At 54.2% G+C, this 19,573-nt stretch overlaps 9 protein-coding genes across 9 annotated transcripts; 5 read left to right on the top strand and 4 right to left on the bottom strand.

The window, feature by feature from the left end:
• On the bottom strand, nucleotides 1-3,723 carry BCV69DRAFT_311398 (hypothetical protein). Its single transcript, XM_025494858.1, has 6 exons — nucleotides 3,364-3,723; nucleotides 2,316-3,289; nucleotides 2,128-2,222; nucleotides 656-2,041; nucleotides 446-584; nucleotides 1-361 (listed from the first exon to the last, which is right to left on the bottom strand). The coding sequence occupies exons 1-6, from the start codon at nucleotides 3,613-3,615 to the stop codon at nucleotides 292-294; spliced, it is 2,916 nt and encodes a 971-aa protein (XP_025349772.1). The 5' UTR covers nucleotides 3,616-3,723; the 3' UTR covers nucleotides 1-291.
• A 103-nt stretch (nucleotides 3,724-3,826) lies between these two features.
• BCV69DRAFT_257560 (putative YMC1-protein of the mitochondrial carrier family) lies at nucleotides 3,827-5,404 on the bottom strand. The gene is made up of 6 exons (XM_025490632.1): nucleotides 5,319-5,404; nucleotides 5,185-5,221; nucleotides 5,052-5,107; nucleotides 4,914-4,972; nucleotides 4,515-4,816; nucleotides 3,827-4,417 (listed from the first exon to the last, which is right to left on the bottom strand). The coding sequence occupies exons 1-6, from the start codon at nucleotides 5,380-5,382 to the stop codon at nucleotides 3,979-3,981; spliced, it is 957 nt and encodes a 318-aa protein (XP_025349771.1). The 5' UTR covers nucleotides 5,383-5,404; the 3' UTR covers nucleotides 3,827-3,978.
• Nucleotides 5,405-5,874: 470 nt separating this feature from the next.
• On the top strand, nucleotides 5,875-7,865 carry BCV69DRAFT_276490 (acid protease; the record flags this gene model as incomplete). The annotated part of the gene is made up of 6 exons (XM_025491111.1): nucleotides 5,875-6,081; nucleotides 6,384-6,512; nucleotides 6,601-6,795; nucleotides 6,862-7,345; nucleotides 7,432-7,679; nucleotides 7,779-7,865. 6 exons carry the CDS (start codon nucleotides 5,875-5,877, stop codon nucleotides 7,863-7,865), a joined length of 1,350 nt encoding a protein of 449 aa, XP_025349770.1.
• Nucleotides 7,866-7,941: 76 nt separating this feature from the next.
• On the bottom strand, nucleotides 7,942-9,372 carry BCV69DRAFT_151620 (hypothetical protein). Its single transcript, XM_025489351.1, has one exon. The coding sequence runs from the start codon at nucleotides 9,237-9,239 to the stop codon at nucleotides 8,043-8,045; it is 1,197 nt and encodes a 398-aa protein (XP_025349769.1). The 5' UTR covers nucleotides 9,240-9,372; the 3' UTR covers nucleotides 7,942-8,042.
• Nucleotides 9,373-9,705: 333 nt separating this feature from the next.
• BCV69DRAFT_257554 (carbon-nitrogen hydrolase) lies at nucleotides 9,706-11,441 on the top strand. The gene is made up of 4 exons (XM_025490631.1): nucleotides 9,706-9,921; nucleotides 10,016-10,213; nucleotides 10,279-10,700; nucleotides 10,795-11,441. The coding sequence occupies exons 1-4, from the start codon at nucleotides 9,760-9,762 to the stop codon at nucleotides 11,078-11,080; spliced, it is 1,068 nt and encodes a 355-aa protein (XP_025349768.1). The 5' UTR covers nucleotides 9,706-9,759; the 3' UTR covers nucleotides 11,081-11,441.
• A 4,057-nt stretch (nucleotides 11,442-15,498) lies between these two features.
• On the top strand, nucleotides 15,499-16,013 carry BCV69DRAFT_281596 (hypothetical protein). The gene has a single exon (XM_025492036.1). It carries the CDS (start codon nucleotides 15,668-15,670, stop codon nucleotides 15,980-15,982), a length of 315 nt encoding a protein of 104 aa, XP_025349767.1. The 5' UTR covers nucleotides 15,499-15,667; the 3' UTR covers nucleotides 15,983-16,013.
• Nucleotides 16,014-16,534: 521 nt separating this feature from the next.
• Nucleotides 16,535-17,430, bottom strand: BCV69DRAFT_151455 (hypothetical protein). Its single transcript, XM_025489349.1, has 2 exons — nucleotides 17,240-17,430; nucleotides 16,535-17,099 (listed from the first exon to the last, which is right to left on the bottom strand). Exons 1-2 carry the CDS (start codon nucleotides 17,313-17,315, stop codon nucleotides 16,645-16,647), a joined length of 531 nt encoding a protein of 176 aa, XP_025349766.1. The 5' UTR covers nucleotides 17,316-17,430; the 3' UTR covers nucleotides 16,535-16,644.
• A 366-nt stretch (nucleotides 17,431-17,796) lies between these two features.
• Nucleotides 17,797-18,460, top strand: BCV69DRAFT_151469 (hypothetical protein). The gene has a single exon (XM_025489350.1). The coding sequence runs from the start codon at nucleotides 17,903-17,905 to the stop codon at nucleotides 18,332-18,334; it is 432 nt and encodes a 143-aa protein (XP_025349765.1). The 5' UTR covers nucleotides 17,797-17,902; the 3' UTR covers nucleotides 18,335-18,460.
• BCV69DRAFT_281593 (NAD(P)-binding protein) lies at nucleotides 17,989-19,486 on the top strand. Its single transcript, XM_025492035.1, has 3 exons — nucleotides 17,989-18,408; nucleotides 18,500-18,951; nucleotides 19,024-19,486. The coding sequence occupies exons 1-3, from the start codon at nucleotides 18,402-18,404 to the stop codon at nucleotides 19,408-19,410; spliced, it is 846 nt and encodes a 281-aa protein (XP_025349764.1). The 5' UTR covers nucleotides 17,989-18,401; the 3' UTR covers nucleotides 19,411-19,486.
• Nucleotides 19,487-19,573: the final 87 nt, after the last annotated feature.

Here is a 19,573-nt window from a genome sequence, read left to right as displayed (position 1 = left end):
GCTGCATGAAACACTTCCGAGGGTACTCAGCTCACATGGACCTCCCCCGAGCAGCTTGACAGTCCTGCCCAGCGATGGAGAGATGTGGGGAAGCAGAATACCACATCTCCTTCCCTTCGTCGTTCCAGACCAGATACCCACGCCACTACGTCATTGTCAAACAGTCCCTGTCGATGTCTCACTCGAGACTACAAGCTACATGATATGTGTGTCAACGACTCTGGGCTATCACCATGCGCGTTGGCTCCTCGGAGCTCGGCAACGACGCAAGTGCTTTCAGTGCGCATCTCCTTACGCTTTCTCCTTTATTTTCGCTTGCAAAGGGCTGGCGATATCGATGGGCAATCGCGCCATCAGCGCTCTAAGGGAGACAGCAGAACAAGGATGATAGGAACTGACGGTCAGTCTCGCTGCCTTCAGCCGTTGACCTGATCCATAGACTTACCCGAACCGAGCTTTGTCCCCCTTGTCACCTGCGCTCATGAGCTTGGGAACATAACGCAAGGCCTCTACGTTTGCGCGGGACGACAGAAGCTTCGCAATGAATGGCTCATAGCCAATCGGCGGCGGCCGTTTCGTGTTCGCTGTGGGATCGAAGATGTCCGGAGCGCACTCAGCACCCAGCGAAATCGGAGCGACTATTCGTGCTACTCACCAAACGCCCAGAGGCCCTCCCAGTCTCGCATTCTGATGTAAGCATCTAGCTTGATAGCCCACCATCTTTTCTCGGGCACCTTCCAATCCGATCGCAGCTTTTCTGCCCTTTTGGCCATTTGACCGCCATGACGACCTTTGATGAGGCACTCGCGAATGGTATCGTTCAACGATAGACCAGTCCATTGAGAACGGCCGCCGTCATCCTTCTCCAGCACTTGCTGGAACGAAAGCAATCTGATTGACTCATCGACGAGTTTGGACTCCAGAGACCGCTCCTTGTCCTCGTTGAACAATTTAGAAGCATCTTTGCGCGCGAAGACAGCTTGACTGAGCGACGACTCGCTTTGTTCCATCCCCTGTGTAATCTGGCCACCTTCCCACGAAAGCAGGGCAGCTTCGGCTCGCCGATCGTCAGTGAAATAGAGGTCCTTGAGTAGGTCTCGATCATAGCTATGCGCGTAGACTTCCAACAAACGCACAGCTAAATCGTTGAGACTGGTTGTCCCAGACGTGGAGGTGAGAGCAGTGGTGGATGGCTCGATGAGCCGAAAGAAGTCCCCTCTTGGCAGTTGAGTCTTGAGCCGGAGCAGGACATGGTAGACTAGGTCGGTGTCACCGCTCTCAACGCTCTTCTGTAGCGCCAATTTGTCCTCACCCATCTTAAGCAACAGAGGGACCTGGTCGACCGCTCGCGGCTCATAGTCCAAGAGCTTTGTTGCTAGCCTCACTCTGCCAGCTTGAAACGCGGAAGTGGCGATGGAACTATAGCTGACAGTGACCGCCGCGTCGTTTGCTTTCCCTAGGTCTTCGAACTTGCGAACGATCGTGGCACATAGCTCCTCATCTTCGATGCTCGCGGCATCCGTGCCGCGACGAGCATTATAGGTACCCCTTGAAACACCCGCTTGAGCGATCTTCGCCCGGGCCCAGTGCTTGAGAATTGGGTCTAGTCGCTGGGAGAGGTGCGAGGCAACACGAAGAGAGAGAAGGTGGTGGTTGCGGTTCGTGAGGCGCGACAGCAGCGCCGTGACACCCATGCTCTCGAACTGCTCGTAGGACAACGGGATGCCAATTTCGTATGAGCGAAGATTGTTCAGGACACGCAGGCGGCGTGATACAGCTACGAAATTAGTAGGATCGTAGCTGCTCGGGTCCAGGAAACTCTTGCCGAAATTTGCTGCTCTGAGAAGCCGTTTTTGCCATATCACGTCCCACTCCTGAGATGCGGCATCAAGACATGTATCCACCGCGACAGCAAGTTCGCTGCGAATCGCACGTATTCCGTCATCGGCCTTCGGAGACCGTCTCGAGAAGCTCTCTGAAGCGTCGAAGAGCATAGCCGAAGCTTCGGATGATCCAGGGCGGAAGACTGCAGAAGTAGAGTCTAAGAACAGGACACGAAGCGATTACCGTGCTTCAGCGCTTGCGAGCGTGGTGCTGTGTGCCAAGACTGCACATAGAGGGACTCACCTGCAACTTTCTGGATGAAGTCGTGCCGTTCGGCACCTATTATTCGTACTCCATCGACCTCTGGCACCAAGTGGATTCCTGCCGAGTAGAAGTATCTACGGGTCCAAAGCACCAGCATAGTGAAGTAAGCAAACAGGGCTCACCACTCTTCCTCCCTAAGCGCCAAGTAAGTCTGGAACCTCACTCACCGAAGAGAGTCGCCAAAGGGTCCCACCATGACGACTTCGGAATCAAACGCCAGGGCCACAGTGTTGTTCCCGCACCACTCAATCTGTCTGATACCAGTCTGACCCAACGATGCGAGAGCGGCACCAGCCCCACTCCGGTGAGATTCTTGTACCTCCCGATATGCCTCACATTCGGTGACATCGAATTCACTCAAGCTTCGCTGGAAATCGGAGCTGACGACCCAAAGCTTCTTGTCCGAGGTCAGCAAAGCAAGCAGCTTGCCGTTCGGACTGGCCACGATGGAAGAGAAGGGTCCCCGGGTCAGTCGCATGTCCGTGGGTCCAGAGATGGAGTCGAGAGCGATGAGCGTTCCTCGAGAAGGCGTAGCTTGCGGTGGATGCGGCGTAGATCTTCCAAAGCCACCATTGGCCGAAACGCCCGAAGAAGCGGCCCCGCCGCTGTTGGTAAGAGGAGCCAAACCACTGCTTGCGGCTACGGCCGGGGAGAGGAGTACCTCGAGCACGCCAGAAGCGGATACAGTCGGCGGCAGAAATGTCCATGCAGTCGGGAGCGGTGGAGGTCCCGTTGACGAGCCTTGAGCTACAGGTAGAGCTTGTGGCAGAACTTGAGGAGCTGAGAGAGACACATACTGGTCCCATATGCCCTCGTCATCGTCTTCCTTACGCTGGGGAAAGCGAAAGTCCACGAAACTTCCTCCGCCGGTGAGCGCGACGATGCCTTGTTCCCACACCTTCCCCTCTACCACGCCAGTTTCGGTCGCTTCGGTGCCAAGGATATACTGTGTATAGTAGCAGGTAGAGGTGACTGGTGTGGGAACTCCACTCGAGTCCTGTACGGAGGACGCAGCTGACGTGGTGGTCGCTGGACAAGGCGATAGAAGGGTGTAAAGGCGCACCACGCCCTCGTCCAGAACCACAGCAAGCTCTTCTCTCGACGTAAAGCCAATGCCAGCAATCCGATTCGAATTGTCCCACTGCAACAGAGGTTGCATTGGTGTCAGAGCTGCAATTCCAGTCACTCTTGGTTTCACAACATTCATGCACTCACCGGTATACTCTCCACTAATTGTCCCGCGGCTGTATACACGAGTATTCTCGGCTTGAGAGCTGACGCCTTGCCCAGCATGACCACTTTCCTGGGATCCCTAGTGACGGCTATGAAGCCTCCATTGGCGGCACTCACCACCAAGTAGCCACTGAGGTCCTGAGATGAGTGGGACCACGCGAGAGAGTAGAGGTCACGCCGGCGATAGAAGGCCGATTGGAGCGGCGAAGATTCGGAGAAAGGATGGGTCGACATCGCGGATTCAGAACCGACGTCGCCGACGGCGAAGGTGGTGGCGACGTGAGGCAAAGGGAAGACGTGTGACGCAAGAGAACAAGGAAGACGGTAGGGACGAAGATGATGGTCCGGAAGGAAGCAGTCGAAGGCGCCGGCTCCCCTCGTCGCTCACGGGCCACGCCGTGTGAGTCGGGGATCCAAAGCGCGAGGAAGGGGGAAGGTAATTTTACCAGCGCGTGTCACAAGGATCAAGAACAGCGTGCGGCTTCCGGAATCGGAGCGACACAAGGGATTCATTGAAGGATGCAGTGCTCCGCTCTCAGGCATGACAACAACGTCCAATAACTTACTGTCGCATCTTATAGCTGATAGCTGGGCGGCCTACCTGACATAGGCCTCTAGATGCCGTGCTGCAAATTCGTAGGTGACAAAGGTAGCGGCATTCGAAATGGGTGCCCTGGCAAGGGTGGGGGCTAGACCTCTGAAGAAGCCTTTCCATCCACTCTGCTTGAAGATTTGCCGGGCGCAGTCTATTGTACCTTGATACTGTCGCTTGCCCTTGTCCAGAGCATCCGTCTGCAGCCTCGACTTGATCACGTCCATAGGGTAGACCATCACCCACAATGCCGGACCTGAGATGGCGCCTCCCAGCATGGCCCACACGGCCGGAAGTTCGGCACGAGTCAGGTTGTCCTTCTTGAGCTTGTACCCCACCACTGCCTCATAGACTAGGAAATACATGCCCATGCCGTGACCTTCTCTGAACAGGGTTGGGACCATACCTTTGAAGAGACCAGACGCGCCGGAAGAAGCGACGATCCTGGGTAGAGGGGCAGCGGCACGAGGGAGGCGCATGAGCAGTTGTGGTCAGCTTCATATACGATGGTGCAGAATGGATCTCCACGTTTCAGACTCACTTTCTAGCGCAGTCCAGTGGGCCACTGTAGATCTTAGTCGCCTGGGTCTGCAAGCGAATACGGATGTGCTCTACAGGCCCTGCAACAAAGGAATTGGCAACTCCAGCGGACACCCCGGCGGTGTATAGCTGAGGACTAGTAAGGGCAAAGGCCTTTGGTCCAACTCCCAACAGCGACTCTGCGCCCTCGGGTACGCCTGCAGCCCTGGCGTTCCTAGAGGCAAACTCTCGCTTGACTCTTTCCACGACGCCGAATTGGATAGAGACGCAGAGACCTACACCTAGCAGGGGTGTCAGGGTACCCTAACAGCAGGGAAGGATGAAGACGTTGTGCTCATGGCCATCAGCTCCCACTTGCCCAATGAAGGCATCAACGTCTGCTTGACATTTGATTACACACCTTGTAGAACCCGAGAGGACCGTCCTTCTTGATGATCTGCATAGCACAGTCGCCCATACCTAGAGAGTCGGAATTGCCTGATGTATCAGCGTCGGTCGTAGGCGCAAAGAGTCACTGCCTTTTCATCATGACACTCACCAGAATAAGTACCGTGAGTTGCGGTCTGCAAACGGACCTTTAGCATATCCAGGGGCCTAGGGCGAGGGCGAAGCGGGCCGGATGAGAGGACCTACGAAGCATGTCTCCAAATCATCGGCTCTGACATACTCACTGCCCGACCAAGACTTGAGCAATGCCTCCGGCCGTCCCTGCAAGATGTGAGGTTCCAGCAAGTGGTGAATCCGCGTCAGACGGACTTTGCACTGCGTGATGGGCTGACTCGGGTACGCTGGTGCCTCGACTCACCTGACAGGACATCTTTTGCGGTCCTCGAGATGGTCACTGCGCTTTGCGCATCCTTGGAAGCCATTGCAGATCCCAATCAGTAGGACAAGGAGGTTCAGAGTGGAAGGCACTGATAGGAGAGGACAGGCGTGTGTAGTCAATCATCTCGGAAGAAAGGAGCTGCTGCTTCCTGCAATGCGGAACGAGGGTCCGTCGGAGCCTGTGCGCGCGTCATGTGGCGGGGAGGCACACGCATCGCACCCTCTCTTGAAGGGCGGTGGGCGCAGCCGGCGGAAGCCATCACTCGTAAGCAAATTCGAAGAGCATGAGGCCAGCGTGTGTAAACATCGTTGGGAACCCTCATGTTGCACATCACCGCAAAAGTGACTTCACGTCTCCGAAGCCTTGGAAAGTCGAGTGACCAATTCGCGGGGCGGTTCGGAGGACCGAGACGAATGTGACGACGAGGCAGTGAAAAGCAGGTACAAAGTCAAATGGTCGTGGCAGCAACTGCATCACAGGTGCCTCGAGGTCAGGGCAGCCTCGGAGATGCCAGGCTCAGCTGACATTCAGGCGCATGGCAGACTTCGAAGTGGTCGTGCCAGCCAGTCGTCTCCTCAGCTCAGCCCAATTTACGAGTCACGTTGCTTCAACACCACCACTACCACGACCCACTCCACTATCACTCACACTTGCCACACCCCCGACTGCCATCGTCCTCACGTCTCTCGAATACCTCCAGCTCCGCAGTCTGCTCTCTTACCATCACCAGACCCCTTTCCACGTGAGTTGCTCGCATAATGCCCTTCAGCTCCCTAGGCCTCAGGCTCTGCACTGGGAGACGACCACTTGCTTCAATGAACCGCCTCCTCAGTCTCCCTCGACGACCATCTTGTCTCACACCTGTCTTCTTTCGAACCTCTTCGGCTGGCATCCACTCCGAAGCTGGGAAGTCCGACAATGTGAGCAGTCAAGCTTGAGAGTCAGAGGGCACACTCGGTCAGACGGCCGTTGCCATACCAATGGATGTCGATATCGTGGGGTTTTCTGACTTTGCTGACCCTCACATTCATGTCTTCTTTCCAGTCCAACATGACGGAAGCTATCGCACTGTCCAAAAATGTACACCATCTGAAGGTAGCAGCCAAATCCGATGGCGCCATTGACCTCAAGCTGGTGCAGTCTCACCTCAAATTGATCGAGAGGAAGTTCCAGGTGAGACAGGCTGGCAGTCTCGGATGAGTCAGCCGCTGACGCCGGCTCTACGCTGCTTCCTTGCAACTCTTGGTCCCGCACACCACAGCTGAACATCACAAACTATGAGCAGAACATGGCACAGAAGCATCCTCATGCTCAGGCAGTCCGTGAAGATGCTGACAAATCTGCCGAAAACGAAGGCGACGTCCCTCTGACCGATCAGCAAGATGAACTCTGGACTGGCACCATCTCTTATGGCGGACAGCCCATCAACATCGATTTCGATACCGGCTCAACTGACGTAAGTCGCTTGGCCGTTCGCGGGCATAGGTGGCCACACATTGACCCTCTCTTTGCTATTCGCTAGACGCTTGTCAATGTCGGTGCTTATATTCCAGGCGACGGTGCCAAAAAGACCTCACAGACATTCAAGGCCAGATATGGAGACGGCACTACTGCCGAAGGAACCGTCTATACCGACACTCTCGAGATCGGCGGATTGGCACCTGTTCCCAATGTTGCTATTGGTCTTGCGACGACGACCTTTCTCAAGACAGAAAGCGGCTCACAGGGCATCTCAGGCTTGGCTTATCCCAGTCTCTCCCACTTCGGCAAGGATCACCCTCCTTTCTTCGATTGCCTGGTCACCGCCAAAGCCGTAGCTCGACCTTTGTTCTCTTTTGCACTGAGTAGCGAACCAGGTCAGTCCGAGCTTGTCCTCGGCAGCATCTCTTCCAAAGCTGCTGGACCCGCTACCTACGTCAACGTTGATCGCTCCGTCGGCTTCTGGCAATGTGCTCCTGGGTCTTGCAGCATCAATGGCATACAAATCAGCGCCATTATTGATTCAGGTAAGCGAATGCATACGCCCACGAGGTGAATTTTTGGGAAATTCCGCTCACTGACCACTCTCGCCTTTGTGCGCGCATCGATTCAGGTACAACTTTGATCGTGGGAAAGCCCACGCAAGTAGCACAGCTTCTGGAAAGCCTGCCCGGAGTCAAGACGGAGACCCAGAACGGTGTCACCTATGGCTATCTCACTACCTCAGTGGTTCCTCAGATCACCTTCCAGCTTGGTGAGAAGCAAGTCGTCTTGACGGAGGACGCGACTACGTACGGAACTGATGACAGCGGACGGAAGGTGCTGAGCATCGTAGGTAGAGACATAGGAGTCGAAGGTTGGGTGAGTATCATCCTGATCAGCGCAAGTGGGAGCCTGGGTGGGGTCAACCGAAGCTGATCCCAAATCTCCTGACCGTGTTGTGCACATCCACTCTGCAAGATCGTCGGCGATCCGCTCTTCAGGTCTTCTGTCATCATCTTTGACCGAGGAAATGACACCATCGGTTTCGCCGACCGCCTCGCGTAAGCTTTGGAGGTCGTGTCAGGCGAAACAATTGCAAATCAGACGGTTGCGCGGGGGAGTCCGCAGTTGATCACCACGAGAGCCTTGCCTTTGTGCCTTGTTATTGTGATCAATGACAAGAGAAAGAACTACGACCATCGGAATCAAATCCAATTCCTTTGCCCTGCCTTCCGATGTTGATTACACAAGATCTGTGGATGTGTTGACACGGGCGGCTAGCCCAACGTACATGCCAGTGCCTGGGGGACAATTGATGTACTCATAGTACTGTTGATCCTCCTTGAGCACACAGATCTCGTGCCAAAGTCGAAGGTCTCCTTTACCCTGGGTCTCTGTAGCGTATTTGAAGAAGCCATTGAAGATATCAAGATGTGTCTTGTGCTCCCGTGCCCACGCTTCGAGGGAGGAGAGAGAATCAAAGTATGCCAGTCCGAAAGACTTGGAAAGGGAAGATTCTAACGAAGAAGCGTCGAGGTGATCCATAAAACGACAATCATAACAGCCGTAGGTCCGTCGCTCTTTTTGTGCTGCACTGGTCTCACGTTGGGAGAGAGGAACCTTTTGATGGGCAAGGAAAGACATTCCCCTTTCGAGAACGGGATGCAAAGTATGCAAGTACAGATCGCGATCAGACCCTGTCATCTGCGACCAATCTTGGCCGGAGTGAATGACGCAGAGGTTGTGCTGGCCGGGGACTATGACCCTTTTGGAAGATATCTGTTGAGGACGTGGAGAGCCACTTGCTTTTTGGGGTCCTTCAGCGCGGACGGCCAGCCCAGCGACAGGGCACGCTGAGCGGACAGCAGACATGGGGTCGTGCTGTCCGACCGCAAAGCGGTCTCGGGCGCTGCCCCAATATCCGTGCTCTTCAATCGCCCCGCTCATGTGGGAACTGAGCACCGCGGCCCCTTCGAGGCTGGCAGCGTTCGAGAAGACGGTCTCGAAGCGATCCATGCTCGGGAATATAGCCTCGACGAACCACCCAATGTCTTCTTTTTCCCTCTCCTCGCCGGCGAACCAGGCGGCAAATCCACTTGACAATCTCCAATCCTCAAAGTCTCGCCTGCTCGGCCACCATGCTTTCCATGCTCTTGTTTGGCGAAGCGTTTGAGGATCCGTAGAAGTACAGAGGGTCCGATGGCCGTGTAAAGGACTGCCGAGTTCGAGCAGTCGGTCAAGTGGGACGAGTGCATCGTAGTCAAGGGTAGTGTTGTCCTCAGATGATACGGCGCCCAGCATCACCATTGCTACGTCTTGCATGTCCTCGTCGAATCGCGCAGAGAAGACTGGGAAGGGTGGTACATAATTGGCTGGTGTGGATTTTGGCAGCGTTCTGTCACGGCGCAGATGCGGACAGATGGCAGATTCCAGAGTCATGATGGTACCGTACGGAACACAAGCGATACGTGGGATGAGTGAGGAGTACTGGGGGGAGCAGCCCCTCGTATTATCTCGGCAATTTCAAGGTCTGGCGTCCTCGTATCGTCTTGGCATTCTCAACGACCGCCGCCGCCGCCGCCAGTGCGGCTCTTATCTTCCTACCCCTGCGCTTGATCTGAGGGCTGTGGTACGGTGGAGCGATAAGACTACAGCACGTGGCCGGGTGAATCAGCCGTCGGCCTCTGCTGGTTCAAAGAAGTGCAATGATCAACAGAAGAGCAACTCTGCAGCGCCCGAGCCACCGGTCCTGTTTCACAGAGCGGCAGGCTGCACGTTATTTACCCGAACCCCGCGCGCTTGGCGTTTGGATGTTTATCCGAGATATCGGCGAGCGAGGACCAGAGATAAGAATTGTTCGCTTATAAAAGACAGTGATCGTCTCGAGAGAGGCGGGGACGGGCAACTTCAACCGCATTTACGAGCATTGACACAACTGCGCCTGCCCTTCCCTGCTCTCATGCCCGTCCCCACTCACAAACGTCTTGCGTGCGCTCAAGCAGAGTCAGCCTGGCTCGACTTACGCGCCGGCATCGAGAAGACTAAGCGCCTCATCAAGGATGCAAAAGCTCAGGGCGCGGACATCCTAGTCTTGCCGGAGCTTTGGCTGCCTGGCTACCCTGTGAGTAGTCATCGCTTAGCGTGGCTATGCGTCGAACTTAATGATCACCCCACTGATGGCTTTCGAGATTCCGCCTCCCCACTCGACTGTACAGTGGTATCTGTGGGTGCTCCCGTACGCAGCGACCGTGCCTTACACCCTTAAGTATCAAGCAGCGGGGATGAAGGTCGATGGTCCGGAGATGAAGGAACTGCAGCAGGCTGTAAAGGAAGCCGGCATTGTACTGTCAGTTGGATTTGCAGAGAAGCGAGGGGAGAGTCTCTGGATGGCCAATGCAATCATTGACGCGAATGTAAGTCTTTACAGAGGCAAACGGCGCAATTTTCGACTGAACTCGACTCTCCTTGATCTTGACAGGGCTCACTGGCCGCCATCAAACGCAAGTGGAAGCCTACCGGTGTCGAGCGAGTCATCTTTGGAGATGCGTCGGGAGACGTATTCAACACAGTAGCTCCGACAGCCGTAGGTCAGGTCGGTGCCCTGATGTGCTGGGAACATCTCATCAATCCCCTCAAGATGCACTGCTATCAACAGCACGAGACCGTCCACGCAGGCTCATGGCCACCCATTTTCCCTCATGGCGGTATGGAACACTATGGTATGAGCTACCAAGGCATCAGGTCCATTTCGGCTACTTATGCCATGGAAGGGGGCGCTTTCGTAGCCATGTCTACTGGCATGGTCTCTGAGGCAGGTGCCCGTCAAATTGGCCTTGACTATGCCGTCAGTGGCGAGCCTTTGCCCGCCGGCGCATTCCATACAATCCCAGGAGGAGGCTAGTGAGTGAAGTTCACACCGACCACGTCGAGGTGCACGGTCGAGATGCAACACTTCAGTTCAACTTACAAACACTCGTATGATCCCTCCACGCAGCGCCACCATCTTTGGACCCGACGGGCGACAGCTGACTGCCGACTTACCGCCATCGCAGGAAGGCTTCGTCTGGGCGGATCTGGACCCAACTTTGATCAAGCTTGCTAAGCAGCTTGTCTGCCCTGCCGGCCACTATGCCCGTCCCGATCTAGCACAATTGATTATCAATAGTGAGGCGAAAGAGGTGGTGACCGGCGCGCGGAGTGTACTTGGCACAGACGGCGGGCCCACTGCTGGATTGAAAGGACAAGGGCAGCTGGTTGATGACTCAGAGGAAAATGATTGAGGCTTACGTCGCCCCACGCCTGATGTTTTTGGGATCTGTCATGTTATACATTATTCGTTGCGCTCGTGCCCGGCAGCAAATCGGAAGATCGTCCGTCTTCTGGTGGCACGTCCTCGTATCCGATAGATATCGGACAGCGTCCGTTCCTAGCTGCGCGGACATAGCCCTTGCTGACACGATGGGCAGGCAAGTGGGCAGGCGAGTGGGCAGACGAGTGAGCAGCAGAACAACAATGTCAACACCCTGACCTCTTATAGCTGAGGTAGTGGTGGAGCAGGTGGGCCACAAGATCAACGTGCAGCGATGACGTACTGTATTGTACCCTTTCGGTTCGCAATCGTCTTTGCGCAGTGCACGCGGCTGCAAGCATTGCACAGCTATCACGGGTAGTGCAGTGGGATCGCAGATCAGAGCTCACGTCTGACAGCGATCGTTCTGGGCTGACTACAATGCTGAGTGGAACAGCAGTGATACTGTGACGTCGCGAGCAATTGGGTGGGCTCCTGATTCATCTTCACTGGCAACAGACCATCAGTGCCGCATGGTCATCGGTATGACTTCCCCAGACGGAACAGCACAGGACCATCGTAGACAGCCTACACTCGGTTCGCTCGTGAAGCTTGCGACATCTTCAGCTGCGCAAACGAGCAGCGCCACGTTGAAGTTGTCGAACAACTCTCTTGCATGGGCGTTAGTTCTTTTCAGTTCGAACGAGGCTATGCGTCGTTAAACAAACGCAGGCAAAAAGCTTTCCGAAGCGTGGACCGCTTGCGTCCGGAGACAGACTGTACATTGATTGTTGACATGCATCAAAAGTGTAGTGTACTGTACAAGATCGGTGCAAGATCGGTCAGTACAGTATTGATCACTGCACCGGACAGAGCCGATAGCTCTGGATAGCCGCGTGTGCTCGACCCCCTCCAGATACCCAAGGACAGTGACGGGAAAGTGGCCTGATGACGCGCTGTCGAGTGTCAGCTGCAATTCAATGCGTAGCTGAATATGCTTCAGCTCACTACAGACTGTCCTAAGAGGTAATCTCTGACTCACAGAAAGGACGAGCGAGTCGACAGTGCCGGACAAGGTGGCACAGAAGTCTTGCACCGTGAGACATAGACTCTTGCAGGCTGCAAGATGGACAGGCGTGGCATACCGCACTACACTACACTGCACTATACAGTACAGATTGCGTCACTGATCATGTTCGGAGGCTGCGTGTAATGGAGCCGCCATTCCACCCTGCCTGCCCGCGTGCGCGCCTGAGCGCGCTTGTGCCTGTGTGTGTGCACTGAGCTTAAAGGAGTGGCTCGACGGCGCGTCCCGATACTCGGCCAGGACAAACCCAATCAAAGTCAAACTCAAACCATAGAATATGCCCAGAAGGGGCTACACAGTGCTGTTTTCAGATCGACGATCGGCCTTCTCTACGGCGCGTACTGGCCGTCCCAAAGTGGCATGCCAGACACCCCCTAGATTTAGGCGCACATTTCTACACCACCTTGGACGACCCGCCACACCGTCCATACGCAACGTCACGCAGAGATTCTGGTATCTCCAGAATCTGCTCAAAGAGAGCTTTCCAGCCGTACAGGTTTGACCACCCTCCGGCCTCCGTGCAGTCTGTGCTGAGACGCGCAAACTAGCATGCCAGTGCAGACTCCGACCCTCGGCGAGTCTTGCTCACTCTCAATCACTCTCATTGAGAATGAGTCACTCTCATTCACTCTCGTTCACTCTCATTGAGAATGATTCACTCTCATTCACTCTCGTTCACTCTCATTGAGAATGATTCACTCTCATTCACTCTCGTTCACTCTCATTGAGAATGATTCACTCTCAATCACTCTCAATCACTCTCAGTCACTCTCAGTCACTCTCATTCACTCTCACGAGACTCATTCATTCTCGTGATCCAATCCCCAGATGAAGACCTATATAAGAAGCCCCCCGGGCATCCCCCACTTTGTACTTTCCTTTCTTCCTTCAGAGCAATACACACCCACTTCTCCGTCGCTACCTCCTCCTCTACATCATCCTCGACCACCAGCCTCTACTAGTAAGACTGATCATCTTATAGTAGCACATCCCAGCTGAATACCTGCCGTACACTTTGCTCTCCAGGTATCAGCCTAAGCCTCCCTCCGTCCTTACAGCTATTCTGCCTGCTATTTGGTTCAAGACAACAAATAGTACTCGGAGCTTACTCTAGGGTTGCTACCACTACAACCACCTACTGTACAACTACAACCCGTGACAACCATCACCATCACACTGCGCGTCAAGGCAGCGCCGCGGATGTGAAGCTTCTGATCCTCATTTCACCAGCTCTCCAGGTACGAGTATGTACTGTACTGTACAGTAATCTTTGCCGTAATTGCCCGGTCAAGGGATCCGTCGCAGCACAAATGTATTACCTCTGTGAACACTGTACAAGCGTGTATGATGCACCGCGCTACGTTACAGTTCATCCAGCTGCAGATCAGAGTTTGGCAATCTGTCGTTGATTTGTGTCGATGCTATGTGTGCCTGTCCGTTGACCCAGTCTCTTGTGTCCTGTACAGAACAAAGTCACGAATGGGGCAATCCAGCGGCGCGACCCTGCGGCAAAACTTCAGACTGAGCTTGTAAGCCGTTTGTCGGATATAGGACCGCACTCCTTTCGTCACTCAATTCTAGCCAGCTGCAGCACATTTCAGCCAGGTGCACCGCAATTGAGTCAGCACAGAAAGATTCTGGCAGCATGCACGTCCAAAAGTAGCCGCATGACACTGCTCTAGCGCCTGACCTTGGCTAAAGTGTGGCTCAAAACGGTGCGTAGCCAGAATCATGTACAGCAGCGGTCGCAATCTTGGCCGAAAGACTGGTGAATGTGCTTCAAGCACAAGCACCCCAGAGAACTGCGATAGATACTCTACTGTCCCTCATCTATCCTTGCACATCAATTACCAAGATACTCCGGCATCAAGGCCTTTCAAGTGCCTAGAGCACTCGCAAATTGAGCAGATGCGCTCCTTCCGTCGCTCAAATCTAGGCAAATGGGACTGGATTCAGCACTTTGACAAGTAATCTGGCAGTCTGCCTCGCAATTTCCCAATTCCGGCCTGAAATTGAGCCACAGTCTAGCCAACATCAGGTAGAGCAGTGTTCAGCTTCCTCAATTGAATCTGCAGGCTGCCAACATGTCTTTGCGCTGGCTACTTTTGAGGTTTTGGTGCCGATATGACGTGTATCTGGCTAAAATGAAGTGAACAAAGAAGTACTCAACAAGTACTGTACCATCGAGATTTGAAGAGTGACGCATTGTCTGCAATGGGCAAGATCAATAGTTTGCGAATGTACACTCATCTGCGACGACCAAGCGATTTCTTATGAGCAATTGCGTACACAAAAGCAGGCATTCTAATGGCAATCTTTTCGTCACTCACTCGTCAGATTAGCCGCTGTACCAAGACTTTAGCCAGGCCAGAAATACTTTGGCAACATGCATGTTCAAAAGTAGCTGCATGACACTGCTCTCGTGCTTGAATCTGGCTAAAACGTGACTTGTTTTCAGGCTCGGATTGCTACTGTAAAACGCAAGGCAGACTGTCAGACCTCAACCCAGCCTGTCAAGCTGACCTGCAGCCGGCTAGGATGGAGTGACGAAAGGAGTAGAACGGAAGGATGAAAAGTGTTCTGTACTGTTGGAAGCCGATTGAGCTGATTTGAATCGAAGAGATGAGGAATCTCTTAGAAGTGAAAACCCGCAGTCGAAAGCGTACTGTAGATTCTGGAGAACTGCATTCTTATTGTAGGCAGCATCTGTGCGTAGTCGTCGCAGCCAGCGGCGTAATGGTTGTGTACAGGTGTACCTCTGCACGACTACTGAGTAAAGATCCCATAGCATCAATCTTTGAGACAGTATTGGGTAGATTGCATGGTGTCTTGCGTACAGTATGATACTGTAGTAGCAGACGTTTTTTGGAGTCGTGCATTACAGCATGGAAGGAAGAATCAGCATAATAAGGCTGTTGCTAGAGCAGATTGATGCAAATTCCGCGGGACAGTCCCCATCTTGAATGCTGATTACGCGCAGTCCGGTGGCGAAGTTGTGCACATACTTAAGACCATGCGATTGACTACAAGTACCGCACATTCCCATCGCTCAATCCTAGTCAGCTGCACCGGTTTTTAGCCAGGCACTCGAGGTTCCCGCCAGCACCAAGATATCTTGGGCCACAAGCAGGTTCAGATTTGGCCACAAGGCACTTATTCAGTGCCTGTTTCTGGCCCAATTGCGGCTTGAAGTCAGGCTCAGTCCGCTGACCTGCAAGGCAGACTTTCACACGTTCGCCGGCTTGCCTTCCCCAGTCTACAGTATTTGGCTGGAATCGAGTGATGAAACGTGTATCACGTATTGACGCTGCAAAGGCCCGCATCTGGGTGCCCAGATACAGTACGTACAGTACTTACAACATTGTACTGTACAGTAAAGTATCGGAGTATCTGCGCACAACGTCGGCAATGTGGTGATATACTGTACAGTACATCTTTTGCTACTGTGGAAGCGCATACTCTGCAAGGATCATGGCGTTTGGGGCTTGCAATATGGCACAATGTACTGCATTGTACACTACGTACAGTACGGTATTGTCGCGAAAGGCGGAACAAGATTGTCAGTCTTGTACGGTGCGGTACTGTACAGTTGAGCTGTGGATACTGTACAGTATGACACTCAGAACTCCTCACGGTACAAATCTTGCTGTACTCAGGCCACATGTGAATTTTCGCGACTTCCGTCATGTCCTCACTGACTGTGCGGTGCACTCCGCTTCTGTTCCCGGATGTGAGCCAGATCAGACTTGTGTGAACAGCTTGATGCAATCTCTCACAGCCTGCCTTGCCTTCTGGCAATCGGCCTGATCTCGAGCCACTGTCTAGTCAACAACAGGCAACAGAACAGTGCTCTTTAGTCTTGGACGGTATGCATGTACTGTATCTTGGCCTTCTGAAGAGTCTCGGGCTCATGGCTAGAATCGGCGGCAGCTGGCTAGACTTGGGTCACAAGGACAAGGAGCTGGTCGCCTCTTTATGATTGGCATACGGCAACACCAGAGGTACAACAGTGCCGACAGGCCACGGGCAAAGCACTCCAGTGGGGGACGAGTGACCCCTCGTGATGAACGGCGGTGTGATGACTTGACAGTTGTAAATATTCTCTGCAGCGCAACTCGAGCACTGATTTGTGAAACTCGAACGCTTGGCGCCCTGGACAGGTGAGAGGCACCCTGTCGAAGTTCTGTCACCCAATATACAGTAGCACCAATTCTGCACATGCGCGAACATGTACAGCACGTTACACGCATTGGACAGTATCTGCGTACAGTCCTGCACGGGAATGCGATAGTGCAGACCAATGCTCGTTGCTATACTCTTCTTTGGAAGCTGAATTGCAAGTTCCAGATTGCGCTACGATACTGTACCTCAGACTCCTGACCCTTCTGCGGCACGGATCTTCCCTCAGGGACGAAGCTTTCGCAAAGCACAGGTAAGAAGCTTGCAAGGCGGCACGGCTAATGTGGACCCTAGGGAAATCTCAGCGAGGCAGCATACAGTAGGTGCAGTCTCACGTACTGGGCTGTGACAACGGCTCTTTTGAACGGCATCGTACCCTGATTGGTGTCTCGGGCCGGCACCTGTACATCCGGATCGCTTCGCGTCGCATATAGTGATCGATAGCATCTGACACTATATCTCCAGCAGCGGACCAGTCTACCCCACGGTCGGCGGGCAGAAGGCGAAAGCGACAAGCTGGCCTTGTAGGCAGCCTCGTAGTTTTTCCCCGGAGTGGCGTAAGGTTGAGTCTTGCGTCTTAAGCTGTGATGAGTGATCGTCGTTCGATCCTTCGATTTAGGTTTCACCTTCTCATCGGTGCCTTCGCGCCATACTGGAGCCGGCGAAGGCAAGCCGTGGACTGTCTGGCCGACCAGTTCTTTCAACAGCTGCAATAGACCACAGTGCCTTGGCTTGTGCTTGAGACCTTGTCAGCAACAAAGGCGAGGTGCGTCAACTCTTCGCATCATACTTGGCTCGTTCTGTGTTCCAAGCAGTTCCTTCTAAGCGAAAAAGGCTCTGCTTACAGCGAGTCGGACGCTGCTGCCCAAAAGGCTTCACTCTCACCATGTCTACCCACTACTTGTATCGCTAGCCAAAATGTGATGTTGAGATCGAGACCCTCCTGGTCAGCCCAGCTCATTGCTCGGGTTACGTCTCCTGTATGTGTGCTGTCGCTTGGTCTCGGCAGCTCTTCGACGGCTATCCCGGCAAGGTTGTCATTGAGCAGGCAGACGAATGGCACTTCTGGACGTATGTGAGTCGCAGTGAATCCTTCGTTCACCGGACGCTGATTGAAGTCTCCCGACGAAATGCTCTACTGCTGTCTGTGCTCGAATCGCCAAGGTGCAGAGTGTAGGATCTCCTCGCCACTCAAAGGCAACGATGACGCAAGCGTCCCTCAGACTCGGAGGCAGCTTTCCAGAGGGATCGTTGATATCGGCTTGCCTTCTTTGCGACCTGTCCGGCACCGCAGTCTAGTCAACTGTATTGCTCTATGCATGGCCAAGATTACTTGAGCCCGTTCTAAGGGTTGCAGAGACGCAACTCCAGGGAAAACTCCTCGACAGCTGCCCTACAGGCCACCAGCGTCTTGTCCTCATCTTTGTCGTCTATGAGCTGGCAGACAATTGCAACCTCTTGCGGCTCTGTCGCCCCAACACCTCGTCGACTCTTGTGGCCCTGGCCCAACGCCTACTGCATCTGAGCCCTTCTGGTACAGAGTCATCGATGAGGGCGACAAGGATGCGAAGGAAGTATTTGATACAATCGCCGTCTGCGAGACAGGTGCATGGAAGACTCCGGACGAGTACACCATACTCACCTGTCGGGAGCGACTTCTCTTCGTCGCTTCCCTCGCGTTGGACTCCGCCTAGCTCCGCCTGCATTCGTGAATGCATCCCGAAGTGCCGGCTCGCACTGACACACCCCTTCCATTCCCTCGCATCTCCTCGCACCACCTCGCATTCCTTTCGCACGACGCGATCGGGTGAACGTCATGGCATCGTCACAGCCTCCCATTGTCCTAATCACAGGCATCACAGGCTTTCTTGCATCGCATGTACTCGATGCTGCGCTGGCAGATCCGGCGGGGTACCGCGTACGAGGAACGCTACGCAGCAAAGCGGACAAGGCCGACGAGTTGCTGTCACGCTTGACTGAACAAGATAGGAAGAGGGTCGAGCTGGTAGAGGTCAAGGATACCGGAAGCAGCGACCTCACAGAAGCCATGAGAGGTGAGTGAAGCAGTGTGCCTAGCCGCGTGACTGTGCAGAGCTCGCTTCCGCTCTTGCTTGTGGCTAAAGTGCTTTCCTCGCATGTCTTCAGACGTCACCTTCGTGCTACATACCGCTTCACCTTATCAATTGAACGTCAAGGATGCCGAACAGGACCTCTTGATCCCCGCTCGGGACGGGACGCTCAACGTCCTTCGCTACGCAGCGAAAGTGCCCTCCATCAGATTCTTTGGAATCACTTCCTCCTTTGCTGCTGTCAGCGATTTCAGCAAGGGCGGTCCAAACAGACCTGGCTTTACATATACGGAGACGGACTGGAATCCCAATGGCTGGAAGGAGGCAGTCGACTTTGGCGGAGAGGGCGCATTCGCATACAGCGCTAGCAAGAAGGTAGCCGAAGAAGCTGCGTGGGACTTCAAACGGAGCAACCCGGAAGTCTCCTTTGACATCGCGACGTTCAACCCTCCCATGATCTATGGCAAGACCCTGCAGCCGGGGGTAAAGAAGAGCAATCTGAACACGAGCAGCGCAACTATATATGCGGTAAGTGGCACCGACTCGACAGGGACCAGGCAGCATCTGACGTTCATTCCGCCCGGCCTGTCATTCGCAAAGCTGATCTCGTCACTCGATGCCATGCCGGGAGACCGCCTTCCACTGTTCTGTCATGCCCGTGACGTAGGTGATGCCCACGTGCGTGCTTTATCTCATCTGCCTCAGTCCGCCGGGCACCGCTATCTCCTCCACGGCGATACATTCACCTGGGCAATGGCTGTACATCACTTGGCAAGCGTTCGCCCCGCTCTCAAGTCGCGTCTACCAAAGGGATGGGAACAGAGCGATCCCTGGGCCAAGCAACCGACCGTGGAGCACTTTGCCCAATTGGACACGACCAAGGCAAAGGAGCTACTGGGTATGAGCCATTTCAGGAATTGGAAGACTACTTTGGAAGAGTGTATTGACGACCTGCTGGAGCTGGAAAAGAGGGAGGGGTGGGCCTAGAAGGATGGAGACGCTGCCGGACAGCGGTCCTTGGCAGTGGGATTGTCTATCTGGCAACGTCAGGTTGGGTCGGGGAGATCTATTGCTCGCGATGTCCATCATTTTGCCATTTACGCGTCCGCGCCCTTCGGACGCGAAGTGTTGGTCTTCCGAGTCTCTGACA

Source organism: Pseudomicrostroma glucosiphilum (genome assembly GCF_003144135.1).
Source record: "Pseudomicrostroma glucosiphilum strain MCA 4718 unplaced genomic scaffold BCV69scaffold_3, whole genome shotgun sequence".
NCBI lineage: Eukaryota > Fungi > Basidiomycota > Exobasidiomycetes > Microstromatales > Microstromataceae > Microstroma > Microstroma glucosiphilum.
The sequence above is the reverse complement of the archived record's forward strand: the minus strand, read 5'-3'. Positions and strand labels throughout refer to the sequence as shown.

Bases quoted from the DNA above. Each gene is read 5' to 3' on its own strand.
- BCV69DRAFT_151620 (XM_025489351.1), bottom strand. From the start codon at position 9,239: ATGACTCTGGAATCTGCCATCTGTCCGCATCTGCGCCGTGACAGAACG.
- BCV69DRAFT_257560 (XM_025490632.1), bottom strand. From the start codon at position 5,382: ATGGCTTCCAAGGATGCGCAAAGCGCAGTGACCATCTCGAGGACCGCA. The intron at 4,973-5,051 runs GTGAGTGTCATG...CCGACTCTCTAG, and splicing joins AACTCACGGTACTTATTCTG to GTATGGGCGACTGTGCTATG. The intron at 4,817-4,913 runs GTGTGTAATCAA...CCCTGCTGTTAG, and splicing joins GTCCTCTCGGGTTCTACAAG to GGTACCCTGACACCCCTGCT.
- BCV69DRAFT_151455 (XM_025489349.1), bottom strand. From the start codon at position 17,315: ATGAGCTGGGCTGACCAGGAGGGTCTCGATCTCAACATCACATTTTGG. The intron at 17,100-17,239 runs GTGAGAGTGAAG...GTTGCTGACAAG, and splicing joins ACAAGTAGTGGGTAGACATG to GTCTCAAGCACAAGCCAAGG.
- BCV69DRAFT_151469 (XM_025489350.1), top strand. From the start codon at position 17,903: ATGAGGGCGACAAGGATGCGAAGGAAGTATTTGATACAATCGCCGTCT.
- BCV69DRAFT_281593 (XM_025492035.1), top strand. The intron at 18,952-19,023 runs GTAAGTGGCACC...TCATTCGCAAAG, and splicing joins GCAGCGCAACTATATATGCG to CTGATCTCGTCACTCGATGC.
- BCV69DRAFT_281596 (XM_025492036.1), top strand. From the start codon at position 15,668: ATGGCACAATGTACTGCATTGTACACTACGTACAGTACGGTATTGTCG.
- BCV69DRAFT_257554 (XM_025490631.1), top strand. From the start codon at position 9,760: ATGCCCGTCCCCACTCACAAACGTCTTGCGTGCGCTCAAGCAGAGTCA. The intron at 9,922-10,015 runs GTGAGTAGTCAT...TCGACTGTACAG, and splicing joins TTTGGCTGCCTGGCTACCCT to TGGTATCTGTGGGTGCTCCC. The intron at 10,701-10,794 runs GTGAGTGAAGTT...CCCTCCACGCAG, and splicing joins ACAATCCCAGGAGGAGGCTA to CGCCACCATCTTTGGACCCG.
- BCV69DRAFT_311398 (XM_025494858.1), bottom strand. From the start codon at position 3,615: ATGTCGACCCATCCTTTCTCCGAATCTTCGCCGCTCCAATCGGCCTTC. The intron at 2,223-2,315 runs GTGAGTGAGGTT...TTGGACCCGTAG, and splicing joins CCCTTTGGCGACTCTCTTCG to ATACTTCTACTCGGCAGGAA. The intron at 585-655 runs GTGAGTAGCACG...TCGATCCCACAG, and splicing joins GGAGGGCCTCTGGGCGTTTG to CGAACACGAAACGGCCGCCG.